Consider the following 24179-nt stretch of genomic DNA (forward strand, 5'->3'; position numbering starts at 1 on the left):
TAGTCTTTGATTTATTCTTTGCTTTCCTTATGGGAAAATGAGAAGTGAGAGCTGCTTCAGAAACACGAAACTTATAGAGGGAAAATGCAAGACACAGGGAATGGAATTGAACCAAACTGTTAACTTCATTTTTTAAAAAATGTTTTTACTGATTTCAGAGAGGGATAAAAACATCAAAGATGAGAGAATCATTGATTGGCTGCCTCCTGCACGCCCCCTACTGGGGATTGGACTGGTAACCTGGGCTTGTGCCCACTGAGAATTGAACTGTGACCTGGTTCATGGGTCGATGCTCAACCACTGAGCCACACCCACACCACACCAGCTGGGCAAGGTGTTAACATTTTTTGTTATATCTGGGAAGAAGAGCAAGACCTGCTCTGGTGTTATCCAAGGTACTTAACATTTATATTATAGGCTGCATTGTAAGTTAAGGCACCAGTGATTGATATTATTTGGGCATTTATCCTTTATAGTATAGGGAGGGCTGCATGAGAACCTGTATGATTTTATTGGTTTTTAGAGAGAGAGGAATGGAGAGAGAATCATAAATGTGAGAAATATCGATCAGTTGTCTCCCACATGTGCCCTGAATGGGCATTGAACCTACAGTCTAGATGTGTGCCCTGACCGGGAATAAAACCTGCAACCTTCTGGTGTACAGGACTATTGTTCAATCAACTGAGCCTCCCGGCCCAGGGAGATTGGCTTCTGATGAAAATCTGCTACTGGCTTTGTAAAATGTTAGAATTAGAGGCTCTGTAACTTTTAACTGAAAGGGGGAGAAGATAAGCACAGTGTTGGTATTTGTAGGATAGAACCTTCCAAATCAAAAGCATAAGGTTGAACACTTCTCACCTTCCCTGGGTTCTAGCCTTGATTTGAGGTAGTCCTTTTTTTGGCCCTCATTCATATCACTGTCCTGAGGGAGGTATTTCTGGGGGTTGGGGTTCCTCCTGGACCTTTATTTATTTTTTAAATGTATTTTATTGATTTTTTACAGAGAGAGGGATAGAGAGTTAGAAACATCAATGAGAGAGAAACATCGACCAGCTGCCTCCTGCACACCTCCCATTGGGAATGTGCCCACAACAAAGGTACATGCCCTTGACCGCAATCGAACCTAGGACCTTTCAGTCTGCTGGCTGACGCTCTATCCACTGAGCCAAACCGGTTAGGGCCCTCCTGGGCCTTTAAAGCTAGGGCAGATTCAGAACTGAGGATATATTATATGGTGACCTTCCATACACTTGTTTTTATCAGCTATTCCAGCCTACCAAACATCAAGACATGTGAGCAGCATTACAGAATTTCTAGGGCAGGCGTCCTCAAACTACGGCCCGTGGGCCACATGTGGCCCGCCGAGGACATTTATCCGGCCTGCCGAGTGCCGCTGCCTGTCCTGCTTAGCAGCAGACTTGTCCCGGTCCCGCAGTGCACATAGGAATTTGTTCATTGTTTTTTTTTTTAAACTATAGTCCAGCCCTCCAACGGTCTGAGGGGCAGTGAACTGGCCCCCTGTTTAAAAAGTTTGAGGACCCCTGTCCTAGGGCCTTTAAGAACAGCTGATAATACTGCAGTAAACTAGGCTGTTTCAGAAATGCTTTACATGTATTCAGTCCACACAACAACACTGATTCATTATTTATTTATACTATTGCTTAGAGGATTGGTTGTCCCTTATGCCCTATATCTAGCATCTTGGAGCATTGCAGATAAATGGTAACAGGCAATAAATACCCCTTTGTCCTTGTAACATGTAGCACTGCAGACTAATGGTAACAGGCAATAATTCCATATGCCAAGGCAGGTGGGAATTCAGAATCTGCCTTTGTCTTTTATCCTATTGAAATATTAACTAATATTGGTTTATTAGTCTTCGATTTCTACTGTCTTGACCAGACTTCTGAGCCTCATTATCTTCATTGAAGATCTCTACTATAATTCTTTTATCAAAAGTAATCATCTTTTAGCCAAAATAAAACCTTTGCCTTGCCAAAGCCAGATAAGTCTTAGCAAGTATCATTGGTATAAATAGGGATCCTACAGGTGAGGAGGGTATCAAGGGCCAGGGGATGCAGGTGGTGAGACCCTGGGGCTGAGCCACCCCCTGGCTCTGCTGAGATTCTGTGACTTGGGTATCAGTGTGGTAAACAGAAGCTCAGGGGATGCAGAACTAGGCTCCCTTGAGGGTTGGGCCAAGCCCAACAAGGCCAAGCGCTGGGCAGGTGGTGTGGAAAAGTAGGCCTTCTGCTCTTCGGAGTAGCGCTCCTGGGGTGTCACAGCATCCCTGTAAGTCCAGTCACGCCAATGAAAATTGAAGCTTTCAAGCAGGGCAATTCGGTCAGTTCTTGTTGGCACACAGTCGAGGGGTTTAGTGGGTGGCAAATCAGGCACTTCTATTCCTGGCAGCAGCAATACCCCTCGGATGGCAAACCAGCCCCCAAATCGAGGATGTATGCACACACCTGATATACGCTGGGGAGAGGGTAAGGAAAAGCAAGGTCATAGACATCACCTTGGCACAGTTCAGCTACTATCAGTGCAACTAGGCTTTTTCACTTAATTCACACTCAATGGACACTGATTCCACATGTGAGCCTCATCTACTCTTGTAGATGAGCTCACTCTGGCCATGAGGAAGGGTTTCTTTCTTTTTTTTTAAAAAAAAAATACATATTTTATTGATTTTTTACAGAGAGGAAGGAAGGGGGAGTTAGTTAGAAACATTGATGAGAGAAACATCGATCAGCTGCCTCCTGCACACCCCCCACTGGGGATGTGCCTGCAACCAAGGTACATGCCCTTGACTGGAATCGACCTGGGATCCCTCAGTCCGCAGGCCGACGCTCTATCCATTGAGCCAAACTGGTCAGGGCAAGGAAGGGTTTCTTAAGCTGAGTCTCAATTTCAAAGTCTCACCACTGATCTAATCATTGCTCTGCCCCCTCCATTATGTAACAGTTTTATGAATAGACTAGGTTCTCTAATTTGATCAGGGACTCCAGAAAGCACATGGGGTTGGTCTGCTGGGTAGGGAATACCTTTATCCTGGATTGTGTCTACAAACTCCTTTACCCATGGGAGGTGGGAGAATGTGAGACCTGGTATCTTGATGGGCCTTCACCATTTTCTTAGTCTCTAGTTATTCATACTTGCCCTCTGACCTGGGTTCCCCAGGGGTCAGCCTCTACATCCTGTCGTTGGTAGTAGTAAGCAGCCCCTGCCACATGGGCTGCTGTCTGGGCCAGAATCTTGGGGCGCCGGTTGGGGTGTACCTCGTAGTCAGCGATAACTTCAATCTGCAGCTCTGGGAGGCTCTGGGATGAAGGACAAGATGGAGGCTTCTTTCAGCATGACAGGAATCATGACCTAGTCCTAGAGAGCCCTAATTTGTGTCAACAAGGTCCTGTCCTCAGAAGTTGTATCTGAAAGGAAGATAACCTTAAACGGGGCTGTGGGGGGTCCAGTGTGAAGAAAATGATATACGTTTAAAGGTCTTGCTCAGAAACCTCCATTATGAGAGGTAAGCTGGCTCTGGCCTCCAGAGTTCCAGTGTGGAGGAAGACATGGGAGATCCAGTGTATGTATATATCTATAATAATTCTATAATAATAAAAGTATAATATGCAAATAGACCAAACTGTCGAACAGCAGAACTGTCCAAATGACCACGCTATGACATGCACTGGTGCCAGGCCAGCCAAGGCGGGTGCTCTGCGATTGGTGGTGGGGGTGGGGGGGACCGCCATCGCCCCACGATCACCTCGCAGAGGGAGGCCTGCGGAACCAGGGGTGTGTGGCGGTGGACACAAGCAGCGCCAGGCCAAGGTGGGTGCGGGTGGGTGGCAGGACTGTGAAGCTGGCAGCCAGGGCTGCAAAGCCAGCAGCCGGGGGAAGGAAGGCCTACCCTTGCACGAATTTTGTGCATTGGGCCTCTAGTATATAAATATGTACATGTGAGTGTGTGGTGGGGAAATATTGTTTTGTCGTTAAAAGGCCCCAAAGACGCATAAAACTTCCAGGTCTAGAGCAAAGACAGGTGAGAGATGCCTGGGAAACGCTGGATTATTCCTATTTCACTCGGAGGTCAAGGGAAATCTAGTCTGAGGTTTATTTAGTTGCCCATCAGTGTAGGGCGAGTGAGACTGATTTCAGACCTGGGGGGCTGCTTGAGGAAGGTGGCCCAACTTGCATTGAGAATGCAGAATGGGGAGATCACAATGTCAAGGCTGGATTTCATCCTATGGAAGTGGCTCCTAACCTTAGATAGGTCTAGTCCTGCATTGAGCTTGGAGTAGCTAAAAGCAGTTGCAGGTTTGGAAGCTGGGGTAGGATATGAATGCTGCTCACCTTTCTAACACGGCCTAGGTGGTAGGCCACACATTGGTCCACAGGGTCAGTCAGTGGTTGGAGGTGGCCACTCTGCAGGAAGGGCTTGAGGGCCTGGTCAAACATGGCAGGTGTGCTGAGTACCAGGAAGGCCAGGGTAGGTCCTGGCAGGGGCAGGTGGAAGGCTGAAGGCAGGACTGCATTGTACCATGCCACCTGGAACAGAAAATACATACCTTAACCTGGCATTCAAGGTCTCATATATCGTGCCCCAGCCTCCATCTCATTCATTCAATCATTGAATTTCTACTGATGCTCTGTGATGTGTCTTTATGGGGCATTTGTCTGAATTGGACAGGAAGTTTAGAATAGAGAGGGAATTAATGAACAACTAAGAACAAAACAGTTGACTGGTGCAACAACAGGGCCAGGTGACAGTCCTCTGAAATTAGAAAAGGCTTCTTGGAAGCTGAGTCTTTAAGGCTGGGAGGGAAGTGAACAGGCCGATGTGGGGAGGAAGACTCTGGTGTGTATTCTAAAAGATGACAGCATAAGCAATGTCAGGCAAAAAGTACAGGGCGTATTTGGAGAATTGCAAATTGTTTAGTTTGAAGGGTCGGCAGAGGGGAGCAGAGGGAGAGCAGGCTGGAGATCAGTAGGAGTGAGATTATGACTGGCCTTGGATACCAATTTAGGTATATGGGTCTAATTTGGTAATAATGCAAGCCATTAAAGATTTAAGGAGTAAACTGACATGATCCGTTTTTGGAAAGATTAATGTAGCTGCAGTGTGCAGGATGGGTTGGAGGCAAAATGACAGCAAGGTTATTGCAGTAAATCCAAATGTGAAATGGTTTGGACTAGAACATATATTGGATGGAAGAGAATGGATTTGGGAGATTTAGGAGACAGATTCCTAAAGGTCCTGGTGGCTGATTGGATGTGGGGTGGGGAAGTGAGAGTAGGAGCCTAGAATGACTGGCAGGGCTTCAGTACAATAGCTCCAACTAGCCAAGTCCACCTGACCCACCAGATAGGCATCCTTACTGTCCCCTCATATCTGCTACCCACCACCTCCTTTATTCAAGCTGCTCCTGATATTTGGGATGTACATAACCCTCCTTCCTTCCAACCTATCTTTTCTTTTTAAAATGTTTTTACTAACTTTTAGAGAGAAACATCGATCAGCCGCCTTTGGGGTTTGAGCCTGCAACCTGGGCATGTGCCCTGACTGGGAATTGAACTGGTGACTTCTTGGTGCATGGAATGATGCAACCAAATGACCCACACTGGCTGGGACCAATCTATCTTTTCATATAAAGCTCAACTCCATTTTTTTTCTGCAAAGTCCTCTCTCTCAAACGAGACCCAACCTATCCCCTTCCTCTATAACCTCTCCTAGTACTGCTGTGGGCCACTCAGTGGAAGGGTTGAAAGTGGGCTGTCTCTTAAGCAATACGCAAAGGGTTCAAGCTGAGCTGATTTAGCTTTCTGTCCAAGTATATAGCTCAGTGGAGGGGGCACCAGATAAGGAGAAAATGAACTTATATAAACAAGGGAAAGTGGTGGTGCAAGACTTGTGTGTCAGTAGGGTGCAGTTGCTATACCCAGCCCAGTGGCTGGTGATTGGCAACACTATTAATTATTCTTCTGTTGGAAGGAACAAACCAGCCAGTTGTTTGCTTGTTCAACAGCAGGAATGTCCTTTCCTTTTCAAATGACCTAAATCCTAGCCATGCAAACCTTCCAAGACTTGCCCTCTTCTAATTCCTTCAGGAAGCTTCCCAAGTGATTCTGGCCCTAAGGGTGCCTTTATTCCCGTCGATTATGTTAAGTGACAGCCACAAGGTTACTGGATCGTCGATAGCTCCTACCTACCCAAGCCCCCCGTGACATTCTGTCCCAGGAGATCAGATGTACACGGGACCAGAGGAGCTCCGGAAGGACCAGGAGGCTTACGGGCCTCACGACGGTAGCTCCGAGGTCAATTATATACCTCACCCTAGCACCGCGGGAGAGATAAACAAACCTGGAAGGGGTAAACCTCGAAGCCAAAAGGGCACAACGTGTCCTCAATCTTCTGCTTCAGCTCAGCGACTTGCGGCTCCATGCTGTATGCTACACGCTGAGCTTGCTGGGGAATGGAGTCTCAAGGATAACCGGGGCCGTTAATTTTCAGGGCAGCTTGGACTCCATTTCCCAAGAACTTGTGCGACCCATAGCGGGACACAGTTGACTTTGCGCGATGCATCTTGGGATACGTAGTTCATTTGTTCCTTGGAAACAACCACTACGGAATCAGAAAGACTCGGTTTCCCGACAAGCTTCACGGTGGGGGTGTGCATGCACGTATTACCTCCAGGGAAACGTAGTTCGGTTGCCTCCATCGTGGGTTGTTTCCGCGAGACGAGAACTCAGTTTCCCAAATGGCGCTGCGGCAGCCAGTCTTAAGTCAGACTTTCCTGGCCTGCTAGAGGTTTTGAACCCTGCGGCGGCAGTAGTAGCTGGCCTAGGTTGTGCATGATGGCGCTAGTATCCTGCGTCTGGGGAGGTCTTAACCAAGATTCGGCGCCTTAAACTCCCTCCTAATATGTACATATCAGGGTATCCCGCTTTTCCCTTAGTTCCCCAAGTACGCCTCTCCCCTGACTAGTCCCTGAGGCGTAGTTTTGGTCTGATATTGCATCCCTACCCCTAGTATTCCCTCTTTCAATTTGACGTTGTGGCCTTTCCTGGGTTGTGTGTCGGTTGTTCCGTACTGGGAGAGCAAGGGCACAAGACGCCGGGGAGACAGACCCCTTGCCGTAGGCTGTGAGTATGAACCTGAGCTGGTCTGAGCAGCTCGATGCGCTTCTCAATGCTACTGACGGAAATGTGGCCAGGACTAAGGTAAGGGGAAGTGAGGCCCCCGGTTGTTTGCTTGTTCAACAGCAGGAATGCCCTTGGGAGTGTGGGTTAAAGGACTCGGACAAATCTCATGAACATGCACGTGTTTCTTTTGTAGCAGCGGTTGTATCCCCGTGGCGTCTCTGCTGCAGGTAAGTATTGTCTCCTTTTCTACCCCCTTTCAGGATCTCTTCTCCCTTTCAGGAATATCTCTTTCAGGATCTTCCTTTTCCAGTGCCTGTACCATCCATTATTCCTTCCGGTGTCCAACTATTTACTTTCTTGAACAAACATCTGTCCCCTCTTATCCCCCTCAACACCCACCCCCTGCTAAGTCTTGTATTTGTCCCTTCTTTATTTCCTCAGCAGGAGATCTGACTGGGACCTGGATTCCTCCTAATCACTTGCTTCCCCAACCAGGAGCCCAAGCTCAACAGCCTTGGGCTCTAGAGACCCCTATTGTTCCAGAGAGGCTAAATTGGGCTGAGGTCCATAAGACATCTTCTCTCTGGGATGAAGTTACTATTCTTCGATCCCAGCTTCGATCCCAGGGTCAGGTGAGGCTTGGAATCCTAGGTGTGTACTAGTATATGTGGTGTTTGTGTGAGACAAGGATACCAGGGGTTGGGGTATCACAGTAGCTCATGTGATTTTCTGCCTGGGTAGGTGACTGAGGCACTAAGACAAGCTGTGCAGGGCCTGCTGAAAGAGCAAGAGCAGCAGAAGTACCAAATCTGTGCCCTGGAAGGTATCTGGCCAGTTCTTTTCTTCATACACAAAGCCTCATACATATGCAAACAATTTTGTGGCACACTTGTTGTGTGTGCATTTGTATCTTGATTCACAGTGGAGTCTCTAGGCTCATGTGTGAAGTTCTTAGAGGGGTTGACCCCCCAACTTGTTCTATTATAGCATCACTAAAGTTGCTGCAGGGGGGTCCAGAGCGGAAGGCTCTTCTCCTGGAGCAACGCCTGGACCGGCTGAGAAGGGAACTGAGGGGCCTTCGGAGCCAGGTGCAGGAGCAGGCCCACGCCCAAATACAAGCAGGTCCACAAAAGTGCAGTGTTACCAGTGGCCTTCACCAAGAGCTGCAGAATGAGTAAGTGATGGCAAGACCTCTCCTTCAGGCCTTTGAACTCCAGGTACTCTGGTAGCCTCCTCTGGGCTTCTTGATTGGCCATTTAGAATGAAACTGCTGTCATCCCTGTAGGAGGCAACTGCTATGGGAGGAGTCAGAGGTTCTGAGGGAAGAACTGAAGTTGCTGCGGGACCAGCTAAGTGAGTAAAAGATGGAGGAGGTTCACATGTCCTGTTTTCTGGAAAGCCTTATTCTCCCAGTAAGTGGCCATACCTCTAAATGCTTGAGCTACTCGAAGTCTGGCCAAGTATTTGTCTTGCCTCCAAAGGTGTGATCCTACTCTCCCCAGTCAGCTTGGAAACTTCCTATCAGCTGGACCAGAATGCTTCTATCTCAGTTTTCAGCACCAGACTGGGAACAAGGCAGGGAGGAAGAAGGAAAGAAGTTGGGGAACAGCCTTCTTCTTAAAAAAAAAAAAAAAAAAATCTTTATTGATTTCAGAGAGGGAGGGAGAGGGAGAGAGAGAGATAGAAATATCACTGATGAGAGAGATAATTATTGATCGGCTGCCTCCTGCACGCCCCACACTGGGGATTGAGCCCACAAGCTGGACATTAGACAACAGCCTTCTTACATGTTCTCTCATCTGCAGCCCAGCATCAGGAGCTGATGCTGAAACAGATGGCTGAGGGGCGGCAAGCTCAGGCCCGCAGCTGGAAGGTAGGACCAGGATTGGACCTATCCCTTCATAACTCCCTGTTGTGGCCCCTCCCTTTCTCTGTCTATCCTGTTCTGCAGGCAGGCCAGGATGCTCTTTCCCTTCCCTGTCTCTTCCTCTTCCCCGTGATGACTTCACCTCCCTTGAAGCTCTTCTTCCTAAGCCCTCTCTTCCAATTATGGGGAGGGGGGTTTCTCCTAGAGAGGGAGAGGTTTGGTTCTACCTGGGACCATAATCTGGCAGATGTTGGAGCAGCTGCAGAGTGGCCAGGAGGGCAAGGAGGCTGCCAGGACAGAGGCCGAGGATGCCCGGCGGGAGCATGACCTCCTCAGGTCAGGGGGTGTGGGTAGCTCTGTCAGTGGAAGGGATTTGTCTTACAGAGGCCAGGAATTGGGGACCAAAGTTCAGCTATCCTATATTTGACACTAGAGGCCCAGGGCATGAAAATTCGTGCACTTGGGGGTGGTCACTCAGCCTGGCCTGCGCCCTCTCGCAGTCCGGGAGCCCTCAGAGGATGTCTAACTGACAGCTTAAGCCCGCTCCCTGTGGGGAGTGGGCCTGAGTTGCAGTCTGGCCTCCCTCTGCGGGAGGCGACAGGTGGGCTGATCGGAAATGGCCCAGGCCAGTAAGGGGCTGGCCCCACCCCCCATTGCTGCCACTGGTGGCCTCCCTCTGCGGGAGGTGACCGGCGGGCCGATCTAGGGCTGGCAAGTGGCCAGCCTCATCCCCCCATCACCCCACTGCTGCCAGTCACGGCCACCCCTGATTGCTGTCCACTCGCTCTGCCCACTGGCACCTGCCTTGGCTGGGCTGGTGCTGCCTGCTCGCTAGCCCCGCTCCCCTCTGACTGATGGTTCTGCCTTTTGGTCTATTTGCATATTAGGCTTTTATTATATAGGATGGGCTGATAGGGGCAGCATGAATATCTGGGTTACAGCCCAAAAGGGCAGTAGTGGGTATTCTTTATTTGATATGGAGTCAGTGAGGTATCTGTATGTTTGGAAGATAAAGTGTGAGTTCTGGCCTCAGGAAGGAGGACAGTTCCATGCTGGAAGGGCCCCTTTGACCCACCATCACCATTTCTTTTCCTTTCCAGGACCTCTGTTCACGTCCTTGAGTCGAAACTACCCCTGGCTGCCACCTTTGCCATGTCTCTTTCTTCATCTAGCTCTGAAGTCAGTCATCAGGACAGTAACAGTAGCTGGGAACTTTTAAAGAAGCTAGGTGAGGATAAGGGCAGGGATCCCAGTTGTGGGGAAGGCTGAATCTAAATGATGCCTGAATGCCACCTGCCTAATTGTTTGGCACTAGGTAGTATGGAGTCTCTGCCTTTTTCTTTGTGAATCCATCGACCTCTGTTGCTACTTCTCCCAACTCAGACCTATATGTACTTCCCCAACAGACAAGCCTAGTTCTGTGTATCACAGTGCTTCCTGATGGTTTGTTCTGTCTTTCCTTTCTCTCCTCTTAGATCTCCAGAAGAGCACCCTTCCTAATCTGGAACCCAACAACTTTCAGCTCCAGGTCCAGAGCCTTGAGCAGGAGGACCTATCCTTTAATGGCTCCAAGATACTCCTGAGTGACCTGTAGGGATTTGTAAGAGTAGTAGGATAAAGTCTTTGCTCACCTTCTCCTCAAGGCCCCATTTCTGGGCTCCCTGCCCCTACCCTCTTGATCTAGCTGGTATTTGCCCTCCCTACTGAGTCTTGTCACTGCCTGCCCACCTGCCCACCAACTGCAGTAAAATGGCTTAACCCTCTCTGATGTGTTTTCTGTGAATCAGCACCCACATGGGATAGACTCAGCTGTACCTTTTCTTCCTCCTGTAACATGACTACTACCTACCATCTCTCTCGGAAATCCAAGTTCATAGATATTTATATCTGTACCTTCTGAATTCAAACCCTGTGCTCAGTAGAATTTGGAAGGAGGTGGGAGCTCTCATTTTGGTGGGAGAGGTAGAACAATGCTCTGGGCAGTACTACTGTGGGGATGCAGAGGACGACGAAACATTCTAGTGGGCCCTGGACCGTAATAGGAGGCTTTCTCTCCTTGTCTCCATTTCTGCTCTTGAGGCTTACTCCAGCCCTTCCACACCTCTTCATCCTTAAGCAGTACAGGCTACACTTCTGTAGCAGTCTACTTCCTGGTCTCCTTTCAATCTCTCTGCCTCTAATCCAGTGGGTTTACAATTTTTTGACTGTGACCTCCAGTAAGAAATAGGTTACATTATAGCTTAGTAAATATAAATGTATATATTTATTAACTGAAACAAATCTAATGATTCAATACTTATGCTTACTAGGAGTGATGCCCTCTGATATTTCCCATTATATTAAAAATTTTTTTGTGGCTATTGGATCTGATCCTTCCACCACCGGTTGCTCTCTGGAAAATGTTTTCCTAGGTAGACTATGGGTACATTACTTTCTCCTTATTTGGGCTTTGTATTTTAGACAATGCAGTTCAGGATTTCCTTAGTAGCAATAGCATCTCACTGAGATCTCATGGGATCTCTTCCACTGCTAAATATAGCGAAACTATAATGCCATTCATCCACCAAATGGATGTTTATTACATACCAGTTCTAGTATGTATTTACCCTGAGCTAAGATAAGCAGTGGGCTCATGTAAAAGTCCCACTGCTTAGCTCATTCCAGCTGGGGAAGAGGAAACAGTTATCTGAAATAAAAGCATCATAAAAGACTGATGGCAGGAATTACTTCCTTTATGGGGTGCATTCAAGGCCCTGAAATAAGTAGCAGACAGGTCATGAAGAGTGGCCTTTGATATCTAAATAATGCAGTCTTTGGTTTTTACCCCACAGCATTAGGGAGATTGCTGAGAGTGGAATGGAAGAGATCAGGTCAAACAGAACCTATTTAAAAAACAAACCAAAAAACTTCCCATCAAGGCTTACTTTCCTGCTAAACCAGGTATAAGGAACTCCTGATTGTTAAATCTTTTACTAGTCAGGTGATACATCTGGCATGGTGGAATTATTCATTTAGTTTTACTTACTACCAGTGCTCTACTTATCAGCTACTTTACATTGGGCTCTGTGGAAGATATGTTTGCAAGGGTGCCAGAGCTCTTCACAGCAGAAACATTTAATAGCTATGTGGATCAATGATATTTGAACCGCCAGGTGGCAGCATATGACCTGTTTCCAGAAGAATACGTAATACAGAAAAGGTTTCTGGCCAAGGGGACTAGGCTACAGTGCTCTTTTCTCCCTTCAGAGATCCTGTGAGCTAATAATTAATCTTCCTAAAACAGTGTCCTGTTAAGGCTTCTCTCCTGCTCAGGAATCTTTTATACACAGCATAAAAAAAACAAAGGACAAATTTGGCATTGAAGCCCAACCTACATTTAAACCTCTTATCTTTCCATTCTTATCCTCTACCAAATACTCTATTGCTACCAGGAATGCACATCACCTATACTCCAACTATAGTAATCTCCTCATACCCATGGGGAATATGTTCCAAGACCTTGAGTGGATGCCTGAAACCACAGAGAGTACCAAACCCTGTGTATATTAGGTTTTTTCCCATACATACATACCTATAACAAAGTTTAATTTATAAGTTAGGCTCAGTAGGAGATTAACAACTAATAAAATAGAACAATTATAACAATATACTGTCATTAAAGTTATGTGAATGTGGTCTCTCAAATATTGTACTGTACTCACCGTGTGATGTTAGATTATAAAATGCCTATGTGAAGAGATGAAATGAGGTGAATGAGACATTATTAAGGGTTACTTGAACACAAGCACTGATCAGACAGTCGATCTGATAATCTAGATGGCTGTTAAGTGGCTAGCCAGCAAGTGTGTAGCATATGCAGCATGGATATGCTGGACAAAGGGATGATTCACATTTCAGCAGGATGTAGCAGGACTACATGAGATTTCATAACACTATTCAGAATGGCTATAATTTAAAATTATGAATTGTTTATTTCTGGAATTTTCCACTTAATTTTTTCAGACCACAGTTGACCATGGGTAACTGAAACCACAGAAAGTGAAACTGAGGATTCTGCTGTATTCAGATTCCACTCATCTGTCAGACCCTTGACAGCAGGTCTAGGAGACAAGTCTAAATATGTAGGAAAGTTGATCTCTAAACCCCAGGCATGCTGATCAATGATTCTCATCATTGACTTTCTGTCTCTCCCTCTAACTTCTTCTCTGAAATAAATAAAAATCATTGTTTGCTTACCTCCTCCACCCTCCCCCCCTACTGAGGATTGAGCCCACAACATAGGCATGTGGCCTGGCTGGGAATCAAACTGTGACCTCCTGGTTCATAGGTCCACACTCAACCACTGAGCCATGCCAGCAGGCTCAATAAAAAAAGGTTATAAGTGCCCAAGGTCCAGGCATATGGAAAGCATGAAGAAATGTGTGCCTGATGAACCGCTGAATAGAATTTTAGTCTCTACCCAGCTCTTTCAAAATCCTCGGTTTTCAAGCCAACTCAAGTGTTACCTCCTCTAAGTAGCCTTCACCAGAATTAATCTCTTAACCTAGATTAATTGCTCCTTCAGCTTTTTGTTTAACCCTATCCATTGCTGTTACTATCTCAAGTCGTTAACACAGTAATTGTTTATGTAACAGTTTCCTCCTGCCGCGACACCCCCTTCCCACCCCCGCCATTATGCTGAGATGCGGAAGGCTGTGCTCACAAGACTTTTCCTTAAACAAGATAGTCTTAACTATACTTTCACCAACCCAAAAGTTGAGCCAGTCGAATACATTTTCTTTGAGTTTGTTAATTATCACTCGTTTATGTGTTTGGAATTTCGATTGGTCCACTTTGTGTTTACTGTCCCGCCTTCTGCGAGGCTCTCGGCCTGGGGTTTCCCCCAGGTGCATTCCCTCCGCCCCGTTCCTCCTTTCCAGCACACTGCCTCTTCTGTTTTCACCTCCACTTCCTTCTTATTGGTTCCCTTCCTCCTCCAGAGTTGGCGCCTAGGGCTGTTGATTGGCTTTTCTCGACGCCCATTGTGCCACCCTCATACCACGTGGCATTCCTGACACTAATTGGTCAGTTTCACCACCTCGTTGATTAAGGATTGACTATTGATTGGCTGCTATGAGGGAGGGCTTGAGGAGAAGGGCGTGGCCCACGAAAGCCACGCCCCCAACTCCTCTGACCGGCTGGGCAGGCGTTTCAGTCGCAGGCGGCTGGGGAGCCCTGCGAGTCTTCCATCTGCCCTCTCTGGCTCCCCGGACGGATCATCCTGGTCCCGCCAAACAGGCGGGGGGAGCGGCCCTGACTGTGGGGCCATGGCAGTAGACTCCCCGTCCTCCGCCGCCGCTAGCCCTGCGGAATCGCCGGCTTCTGCGCGAGGGACCCCCACCGCCTCTGCAGGCTAAGAGCCGCTGCCGCCTCCGAGCTGTGAGGGCTACTATGCTCCCTCTTTGCCGCCGCTTCCCCCTCCCGCTCGCGCAGGCACCCCTCTGGCTGCTCAGTCCCGCCTCAGGTAACGCCAGCAGAGCACGTGAGGCTCAAATCCGGGGCACCCGGGCCCGCGCCCGCGGCTGCTACGTCGCCTCGGCTCCGGAGCATAGGCGCTCGGGTTGCTTGACACCGACAGGACCTCTTCGTTTCCCAAAGGTGTGCCTCTCAGCTCTTGGGGACACTCCTCTTCTCCTTCCCCTTCCCTTTCCACTTCCCTTAAGGTCCCGGGACAACCCCCGCCCCAGCCCCCTCACTCTCACCCTCTCAGCCTCAGAGGCCTGGAACCCATTAGAAGTTCCTTCATATCACGACCTGGTCCTTGACTCCTCTCAGGGACTTTCCTCACTTCAGAGACTCAAGAAATTTAATTTCTTAAGAGAACTGTTTCTGAGACCTCCAACTCCACATTGAGAACCTCCTCCTCTCAGTTATACCCTCCTCCCTCAGAGATCTGGTCTCCCTCACTTTGCTTCCCTCAAACATAGACTTGCCTCGCAAACATCCACTTCTACCCGCGAAAGATTCTTCCTCCCCTCAGACACCACTGCCTCTCTCCTCCCGTCATCCCTCTTCTCCGCTGCCTCCTCTGCCTTTACACTTCACTTGAAGACTCTGGACGAAGTCAGTATTGTTTTAAAGCCTTTCAATTTATACCTCTAAGAAAACCTTGCTGAGGAATTTGGACTTTATTACGTAGGCATGGGAGTCATTGCAGGTTTTGTAAGTAGGAGTTTGGTATGATTGATTATCTGATGAAAATGTGGAGGAAGAACTGAAAGTGAAGACAGTGTGGATGCAGAAAGCTTAGGTAGGCAGGAAAACTAGTGTGCTAACTGGAGTAATGGTAGGAAAATGAAGAGAATGGCATGCAATTCGATGAAGTTTCAAAACAGTTGACAGAATTAGTGGGAGGTTTCTGACTTGACTGATGGGGTGGGTTGGTAGTGTTAATTGAAGTGGGGAACATAAACAATTTTGAGGGAAGGTAATGAATTTGGTTTTGGACAAGTTCAGTTTGAGGTGTTTTTCAGATATTACTGTGGGTAGCTGAAAATTTTGGTCTGAAAATTGGGAAGAAGGTTAGAATGGAATACATAAATTTGAAGGATCAGCAGAGAATATATGGGTGATATTTGAAGCCTTAGTATGGACTGTAATACTGAAAGAAGAGAAGGGCTGCGGACCACAAGGAACATTGTTGTTGGAAGGGTAATAGACACTGAGAAAGAGGGTTTAAAGGAATGGGACAGGAACTGGAATAGAATGGCATAATAGAAGCCAAAGGAAGAAAGAGTTTCAAGAGAGAGGGGACAACCATCAGTGTCTGGTGTTCCAGAGGTCAAGTAGAATGAGGATTAGGAAGAAACCATTGAATTTTGCAATTAGGAAATCATTTGTTCCCTTTGAAAGACACTTTAGATACCATGATGATGGCAATAATTGCAGTAGTTAGATCATAGTGGATTGAGGAGTAAATGGGGGCAGTGAGTAAAAATACTCTTTCAACAAATGTGGTTGTGAAGGAGAGTCGATGGTAGTGAAACTTTATTTTGAGTATATTATATTCTAGGCACCATAAAGATGCTTTGTAGATCACACAGCATTGTGACTTAGGAATTAGTATCCCTCTTATAGTTGGAAAGACTATAGGCAAGAATTTGAACAAGGTCTGTCTAGCTTTGAAACCTGTATTCTTTCCACTATGGCACGTGTGTATTTTTCTCTTTAGTATGGGTGGAACAGTTTTGTGAGTTGAGGGGAAATTTACCTAGGAAATATGTTGGGCATTTCATTCTTTGACACCAAAAGGATAGAAATCAAGGTGGATAATGATGTGAAGATAATGATAGATGGGAACGAAAGTGAGGGGATTTGATAGATGGCCTTATTTTCTTGGTGTGATTAATTATCTGTGAAGTCAGTTTTCTCTGGAGATGGAACGAACTATGGTGAGTTTATGATTTGGATATTACAATTATGGCCATGGAAATATTTTGTGGAAAATGAAAGAGGAATGGATTAAGGAGTTAAAAAACAAAGATAGCTGACCACATTGAGGGCCCAGTTAAAATTAGAAATAATATATTTGTAATAGGACTGGGATTATAAGAAGTAAAACCTTCAGAGGGTCTGGCATCCTTAGAGAATAAGGACACAAACAGAAATGTGTTGAAGACGAGGTTTTCTATGAAATACAGAATGGGAAAGCTGGGAGTTCAGTATTTCAAGGTAAAAACAAAAAAACGGTGTAACTGTCTTAGTGCTGTTGAAGGGGAATGGAAGTATAGTTTATTGAAGTAGTGGGAGGTTAAGGTGCTAACTATGTTGAACATGTCATCAGTATGAATGTCAATAGTGACCCAATATGATAGCAGCAAATGGAACAGAGGAGATATTGGGTCCTATAGGTGGGGCTGCTCAGAATTGAGGCACTCAGAATTGCATTGGAGTTCCTTGGCACTTGTTAGAAAGTAGTTCTAGGTGGTACAGATGTTTGTATGTGAATTAATGTTGAGATCCTCAGATACTTGGTGCCCTGGATGTATGATGTATTATTCTCTTATACAGATGATCTCAAACACAAATCCTTTGAAAGTTGGCATATGATGGGCCTGTTTAATTCTATTTAAAAGTATATGTTTTGGAAGGCGAGGCTAGGGACTCACCACACAAGGATCCCCAATAACATTTTGTACTTAGGTTAATTTTAAACATAAAATTATGTATTTACATATGCACTCATTCATTGTCTCACTTAGAGTAGAAAGCTGACTTGCTTTAATGCTTTTTTCCCTATATGAAAGTGTTTATAGATATATTCTTAGTGTCGTACACTTTATTGTTTGCCAGATGAATGTTGTGTTGGAATTTGAAATCTATGATAAGGGCTTTTATGAGAATTTCGTCTCCTGTCAATGAATGAAGCCCAATCATCATATTGTATAGTGTGGGTGATAGTGAATGTTTTGGACCAACAATGAGTATTATACTTTTTTCCAAGTCATCTTATGGAGATGACTTCAGTGTGAACATACTAGTACTATTTTTTGCTGAGCATTCAGCGGGAGTAGTTGTTTCATAAAAAAGCCTTCTTGTGATGATTTTTAAGTCTTCCATTCCTGAAAATTTCAGAAAGGAAAAGCAATGGAAATCCTAACTATAATCAACCCTTGTTAGCTATATGGTTGTAGGCAAATTTCTTATCCTCTGTGAGCTTTAGTTGTTGTTTTTTAAAAATTTAATCTTTGATTAGGTAACACATTCAATTGGTTAAGTAAATATTTACATATTTATGTTTTATGTAAACAGTGAAAGTGTCACTCTATGCCTATTCCCCCATCGACTTAGTTCCATGCCCATTCCCAATCACTTTTACTACTTTCTTTATATTCTTTTAGACTTTCTTTAGGCAAATGATTATTATTTTCATATTTTTACCGTTTTTCATGCAAAAGTTAACCCATGGTTCTCCACTGTTCTGTACCTTCTCTCTCCCTAACCCCCCAATCTGTTTTTTTTTACTTAATATATCTTAGAAACCTTTCAGATCAGTATATAGAGAGCTTCTGCTTTAAATAAAAAACAAAACAAAAACAAAACAAAACAAAATAAATAAAAAAAACACCTGCATAGTATTACACTGAGTGAATGTATCATACTTTAACTATTTCTTTATTGTTGGACATTTGTGTTGCTTCCAGCCTTTTGATATTCTAAGCAACTTTACAATGAAAACCCTTGAACAAATGTCATTTTACATGTGTGTAAAGGTATTTGTGGGATACATTTGCAAAAAGTGGGACTTCTAAGTCAAAGGATATATATACTAATTATGAAAAATATTGCCAAGTTGCTTTCCTAGTGATTGTTCTAATATACATTGCCTGTTCACTCAACATTAGCTATATCACAGCTAATACTTATATGGTACTTACTATGGGCCATACACTATTCTAAGTGCTTGATATACATAACCTCATTTAATCTTAGTAACATCCTTTTGAGATAAGTACTATTATTATCTCCACTTTTCAGATGAATAATTGAGGAGTATAGAGAATTTAAGTGACTCCCAAATCACACAGCTAATGTGGCAGAAATTCAAATTAAGCACTCTGGCTCCAGGATCAGTGTTGTTAATATTATGCTTTGCTATTATCAAACTTGAAGTTTTGCCAATCTGATAGAGAAAAATGATACCTCAGAGAAATTTTTAAAAATTACATTAAGGTTAACCATCTTTTTATATTGTTTGAGTCACTCATTTTCCTTTTCTGTAAACTGTTTAAATTCTTTACTTATTTTTCTGTGGGGTCATAGGAATCCTTCCTATTGATTTATAGGTCTCTCTTTATATATGATATATAAATATCAAACATAAAAGATAATTTTTTGTCTGTGGTATTGCAAATATTTTTTCATCTTGATATTGCCTTCTGACTTCTTTTATTTTATTCCCATGTAGAACTTTTAGATTTTTATGTAGACAAACTTCTCAATCTTTTTCTTTATACTTTTAGGATTTTGAGTCATATTTAGAAAGGCCTTCCCCATTTGAATCCTTAGTTTTTTTTATCTATCCCATAGGAGTGAGAAAATTGAATTATTGTGAAGGTCAAGGTGCTTTGTCAACTGTAAATCATGATACAGATATAATAAGGTGTTATTTATTAATTTGTCTTCTTTTTAAAAAAAATATATTTTTATTGATTTCAGAGAGGAAGGAAGAGGGAGAGAGAGATAAAAACATCAATGATGAGAACCATTGATCGGTTGCCTCCTGCACGCACCCCACTGGGGATCGAGCCCACAACCAGGCATGTGCCATTGACCGGAATCGAACCTGGGACCCTTCAGTCTGCAGGCCGACGCTCCATCCACCGAGCCAAACCGGCTAGGGCTAATTTGTCTTCTGAACAAGCTGTATAGAGACTGTCATATCTTCTCCTACATTAAATGTAATAGAATGACTTATTTTTTTTCCCCACAATGTGGGAAACTAGGGTGGTATTGATCTTTTGGTCACTGTTTTCTTTGAACAATTTGTGTGGGATCTTTTTCAAAAGTAGGGACTGTGGAAATCCTGAACTATTTTGCATACTTTAGTGTTGTTCTTTGTGTTAGGTATAATTAGAATCTGACTAAAATTGTTTTGCTCTTACATTAGCCATGGTTCACTACTTTGCACATTATTTACTATTTGCATCTCCAAATAAGTCTTATACAATCTTAATATTATCACACTTAACAAAATTAATACTTTTCTACTATACTCTAATAGTAATCCTTGTTAAGATTTCCCCAGTTGTCTTTTTTTTTAATTGACCTTTTTTTTTTTTAAGGAAGAGAGAAAAAAAACATCGATTTGTTATTTCACTTATTTATGCATTCATTGGTTGATTCTTTTTTTTTTAAAATATAGTTTATTGATATTTTACAGAGAGGAAGGGAGAAGGATAGAGAGTTAGAAACATTGATGAGAGAGAAACATCAATCAGCTGCCTCCTGCACACCTCCCACTGTGGATGTGCCTGCAACCAAGGTACTTGCCCTTGACTGGAATCGAACCTGGGACCTTTCAGGCTGCAGGCCGACGCTCTGTCCACTGAGCCAAACTGGTTAGGGCTCATTGGTTGATTGATATATATATATATATATATATATATATTTTATTGATATTTTACAGAGAGGAAGGGAGAGGGATAGAGAGCTAGAAACATCGATGAGAGAGAAACATCGATCAGCTGCCTCCTGCACACCTCCCACTGGGGATGTGCCCGCAACCAAGGTACATGCCCTTGACCGGAATCGAACCTGGGACCCTTAAGTCCGCAGGCCGACGCTCTATCCACTGAGCCAAACCGGTTAGGGCTCATTGGTTGATTCTTGTATGTGCCCTGACCAGCGATAGAATCTCCAATCTTGGCTTATCAGGATAGTGCTCCAACCAACTGAGCTATCTGCCAGAGCTCACCACTTGTCTTTTATAACAATTTGTTCAAATTAGGATCCAATAAAATATCCTTATTGTATTTATTTGTTATAACTCTTAGTTTTCCTTTAGAGTCAGACTTTAAACATAGTACGTGTGCTTTTCTTTCTTTCCTTGGAGAGAAGAAGCTTTGGCCAGCGTGGCTCAGTGGTTGAGCGTTGATCTATGAACCAGGAGGTCACATTTTGATTCCCTGTCAGGGCACATGCCCAGGTGGTGGGCTCGATCTCCAGTGTGGGGCATGCGGGAGGCAGCCAATAATGATTCTCATCATTGATGATTCTATCATCCTCTCCCTCTCCCTTCCTCTCTGAAATCAATAAAAATGTATTTATTTTTGAAATATATTTTATTGATTTTTTACAGAGAGGAAGGGAGCCCTAGCCAGTTTGGCTCAGTGGATAGAGCATCTGCCTGCAGACCAAAGGGTCCCTGGTTCGATTCCGGTCAAGGGCACATACCTTGGTTGCCAGCTCCTCCCCGCCTGGGCCCTGGTCAGGGCTCGTTCAGGAGGCAACCAATTGATGTGTTTCTCTCACATTGATGTTTCTCTCTCTGTCTTTCCCTCTCTCTTCCATTCTCCCTAAAAATAAATGGGGAAAAAAAAAAAGAATGTCATACTGATAAATTATATTTAAATAAAAAGAGAGATGAAGGGAGAGTGATAGAGAGTTAGAAACATCGATGAGAGAGAAACATCGATCAGCTGCCTCCTGCACACGCCCTACTGGGGATGTGTCCACAACCAAAGTACATACCCTTGACCAGAATCGAACCTGGGACCCTTCAGTCCACTGAGCCAAACCAGTTAGGGCAATAAAAATGTATTTTAAAAAAATAAAGTTTTGTAACATTCAAAACTTTCCAATAATAGAATGGCTGCTGCCCTGGCCATGTGGCTTAGTTGGTTCAGCATTGAAAGGTTAGATTCCCAATTTGATTTCTGGTCTGGGGACATGCCCAGGTTGTGGGCTTCATCTCTGGCAGGAGGCAGCCAGCTGATTGATGTTCTGCTCTCATATTGATGTTTCTGTCTCTCTCTTGCTCTCCCTTCCTCTCTCTCTAAAAATCAATAAAAAATCTTAAAAAAATACAACCAGCCCTGACTGGTTTGGCTCAGTGGATAGAGCGTCGGCCTGCAGACTGAGGGGTCCCGGGTTCGATTCCGGTCAAGGGCATGTACCTTGGTTGCGGGCACATCCCCGGTGGCGGGTGTGCAGGAGGCAGCTGATCGATGTTTCTAACTCTCTATCCCTCTCCCTTCCTCTCTGTAAAAAATCAATAAAATATATTAAAAAAAAAATACAACCAGCTGCTGAGAAATTAGTGCGCTTTTGTTGTGTAGTAAGTGTAGTGGTATAGTAGGCTGAACTCTCTCTGACTTCCATAGTGTCCAATCCAGTGACACTTTTCTTCACATTATTTGACTGCTTTGTGGCTTTTGATATAATTGTTGTTTTCATCTTTGGTTTGTGTGACATACTTTTTCTTGGTTTATTCTTACCTCTGTTGTTTCTTTTTTGTCCTATGTATGTTGACATATTTCATTGGCCTCTTATCTGATTTCACCTAAGGACATCATGAAGGAGACTGGGTTTTGGGACATAGTAGCAACTCAGTAAATATTACTTATTACTCATATTCTCTACTTTTGGGAACTCTTTAGAATATGTGTGAATACTATTGACTTTCAAGTCTGCATCTCCAGTCTAGTCCTCTCTCCTGAGTTTTAGCGTGGTGTCTCCCAACTTCTTCCTACATGTTGTTACTTGGTTTTTCTTCAGGCACCTCAAACTCAGAAGATCAGCAAAGAATTTACATCTCTTCACAGATCTTTTTCTTTTGATGAATACCTAGTCATTTCCCCAATCACTCAAACCAGAAACATGGGAAGGATTCTAGGTAAACTAGGAGTCATCCTAGGTACTTCTTGCACCTACTACATCCATTTGCTCACCTTTAAAAAAAATATATTTTTTAATGATTTCAGATAGGAAGGGAGAGAATCTTTGATCGGCTGCCTCCTGCATATAGGGATCGAACCCTCAATCCAGTCATATGCTCTAACCTGGACTCCAACTGTAACCTCCTGGTTTATAGGTCCACGCTCAAGCACTGAGCCACACCGGCCAGGCCATTTGCTCACCTTTTTAAAGTCACTTATTATCACCCTGATCAGTGTTGCGAAGTGGTTAGAATGTTGGCCTGCGCAGGAAAATTTCATGGGGACTGAAAGGTCCGCAGACTGAAGGGTCTTGGGTTTGATTCCAATCAAGGGCACGTACCTTGGTTGCAGGCTCCTCCCCAGCCTGGGCCCTGGTCAGGCGCCTGCAGGAAGCAACTAATCGATGTGTTTCTCTCACATCGATATTTCTCTCTGTCCTTCCCTCTCTCTTCCACTCTCTCTAAAAGTCAGTGGAAAAATATCCTTATTGTATTTAGTTGGGTGAGGATTAAAAACAATAATAAAAAAAATAAAAATAAAAAGTACAGTGTCTAGATTTGAATTCTGGCTCTATCACTTCTTAACTGAGAGAGCTTGGACAAGTTAACTAATTCCTTCATGCTTTTTTCTCACATTTGTAAAACATTTAGTAATAGTATTTATTTTATAGGGCTATTGCCAAAACCGGTTTGGCTTGGTGGATAGAGCATCAGCCTGCGGACTGAAAGGTCCCAGGTTCGATTCCGGTCAAGGGCACGTACTTTGGTTGCGGGCCCATCCCCAGTGGGAGGTGTGCAGGAGGCAGCTGATCGATGTTTTTCTCTCATCGATGTTTCTAACTCTCTATCCCTCTCCCTTGCTCTCTGTAAAAAATAAATAAAATATATTAAAAAATATTTTATAGGGCTATTATGAATATTAAATAAAAGCACTTAGAAAAAGTGTATGGATTATAGTAAATGCTCAGTATATATAGCACCTATCATAATGCTTTGTACCTAGGGGGAACCCAATTAACATTTGACTCCATTAATAGAAGGGATTTCTGAATCGGCCAAAAGATTGGACTAGTTAACCTCCAAATGCCTTTACAGCTTTCAACATAAGTTTCTGTCATGATCTGGGGCCTTGTGGATTGTGATTATTACAGTAAATAAGGTATTTATCTAAAAGAGATAATATAGTTTTAAGAACTGGCTTTTGATCTGTCAGTCACTAATATATGCCATTGTATATATTCGTGACTAATTAAATAAATAGGGATGTCAGTTTTTATGTTAGATTGCCTTTGGTTTGAATGGAAACTGCAACTCATGATTTCACAGCAGGATGGTAAGTTCAGCAGTATTGCTTTTATTTTTAATTAGGCAGTCATCCTGAAATGTGTCTGTATTTGTTATATTGGTCCATAGAAAGGATAGCAGCTGAGCAAACCTGTCATGTAGATTTGCCATGTGGTTGGTCTTGATACACACAGCTAATGCACTTGTTAGTATTCCTATTGTAGAAAATGACCAGTTTTCTGGGCTATATCTTTTATATATATATATATATATTTTATTGACTTTTTTTTTTGGAATATATTTTATTGATATTTTACAGAGAGGAAGGGAGAGGGATAGAGAGCTAGAAACATCGATGAGAGAGAAACATCGATCAGCTGCCTCCTGCACACCTCCTACTGGGGATGTGCCTGCAACCAAGGTACATGCCCTTGACTGGAATTGAACCCGGGACCCTTCAGTCTGCAA

The 24179-nt window shown here is 44.2% G+C and overlaps 3 protein-coding genes across 8 annotated transcripts in view; 2 read left to right on the plus strand and 1 right to left on the minus strand.

The window, feature by feature from the left end:
* Nucleotides 1-135: 135 nt before the first annotated feature.
* MMACHC (metabolism of cobalamin associated C) lies at nucleotides 136-6545 on the minus strand. Of its 2 annotated transcripts, XM_080654471.1 has the most exons (4): nucleotides 6362-6514; nucleotides 4354-4548; nucleotides 3168-3320; nucleotides 136-2478 (listed from the first exon to the last, which is right to left on the minus strand). In XM_080654471.1, exons 1-4 carry the CDS (start codon nucleotides 6440-6442, stop codon nucleotides 2062-2064), a joined length of 846 nt encoding a protein of 281 aa, XP_080510597.1. In that variant the 5' UTR covers nucleotides 6443-6514; the 3' UTR covers nucleotides 136-2061. The 2 variants fall into 2 exon arrangements, with proteins under 2 accessions (XP_080510597.1, XP_080510598.1); XM_080654472.1 differs by lacking the exon at nucleotides 3168-3320 and having other exon boundaries at nucleotides 1632-2478; nucleotides 6362-6545.
* Nucleotides 6546-6727: 182 nt separating this feature from the next.
* Nucleotides 6728-10773, plus strand: CCDC163 (CCDC163 homolog). 2 transcript variants are annotated; one of them, XM_080654469.1, is made up of 10 exons: nucleotides 6728-7221; nucleotides 7337-7370; nucleotides 7585-7775; nucleotides 7885-7966; nucleotides 8131-8317; nucleotides 8429-8496; nucleotides 8949-9016; nucleotides 9258-9346; nucleotides 10111-10238; nucleotides 10486-10773. In XM_080654469.1, exons 1-10 carry the CDS (start codon nucleotides 7150-7152, stop codon nucleotides 10602-10604), a joined length of 1038 nt encoding a protein of 345 aa, XP_080510595.1. In that variant the 5' UTR covers nucleotides 6728-7149; the 3' UTR covers nucleotides 10605-10773. The 2 variants fall into 2 exon arrangements, with proteins under 2 accessions (XP_080510595.1, XP_080510596.1); XM_080654470.1 differs by having other exon boundaries at nucleotides 7588-7775.
* Nucleotides 10774-14136: 3363 nt separating this feature from the next.
* Nucleotides 14137-24179, plus strand: part of TESK2 (testis associated actin remodelling kinase 2) — a 148188-nt gene continuing 138145 nt past the window's right edge. The window contains exon 1 of one of the 4 annotated variants that reach the window (XM_080654460.1): nucleotides 14137-14647. The gene's annotated coding sequence lies outside the window, so the exon portion shown is untranslated. The remainder of the gene's footprint in view (nucleotides 14648-24179) is intronic. The other 3 variants (XM_080654458.1, XM_080654459.1, XM_080654461.1) reach the window with 3 other exon arrangements.

This window comes from Plecotus auritus (genome assembly GCF_963455305.1).
Source record: "Plecotus auritus genome assembly, chromosome: 2".
In the NCBI taxonomy this organism is placed as follows: Eukaryota; Metazoa; Chordata; class Mammalia; order Chiroptera; family Vespertilionidae; genus Plecotus; species Plecotus auritus.

Bases quoted from the DNA above. Each gene is read 5' to 3' on its own strand.
- MMACHC (XM_080654471.1), bottom strand. From the start codon at position 6,442: ATGGAGCCGCAAGTCGCTGAGCTGAAGCAGAAGATTGAGGACACGTTG. The intron at 3,321-4,353 runs GTGAGCAGCATT...CCTTCATCCCAG, and splicing joins ACCTAGGCCGTGTTAGAAAG to AGCCTCCCAGAGCTGCAGAT. The intron at 2,479-3,167 runs GTCAGAGGGCAA...CCCTCTCCCCAG, and splicing joins CTGACCCCTGGGGAACCCAG to CGTATATCAGGTGTGTGCAT.
- CCDC163 (XM_080654469.1), top strand. From the start codon at position 7,150: ATGAACCTGAGCTGGTCTGAGCAGCTCGATGCGCTTCTCAATGCTACT. The intron at 7,222-7,336 runs GTAAGGGGAAGT...TTTCTTTTGTAG, and splicing joins GAAATGTGGCCAGGACTAAG to CAGCGGTTGTATCCCCGTGG. The intron at 10,239-10,485 runs GTGAGGATAAGG...CTCTCCTCTTAG, and splicing joins GGAACTTTTAAAGAAGCTAG to ATCTCCAGAAGAGCACCCTT.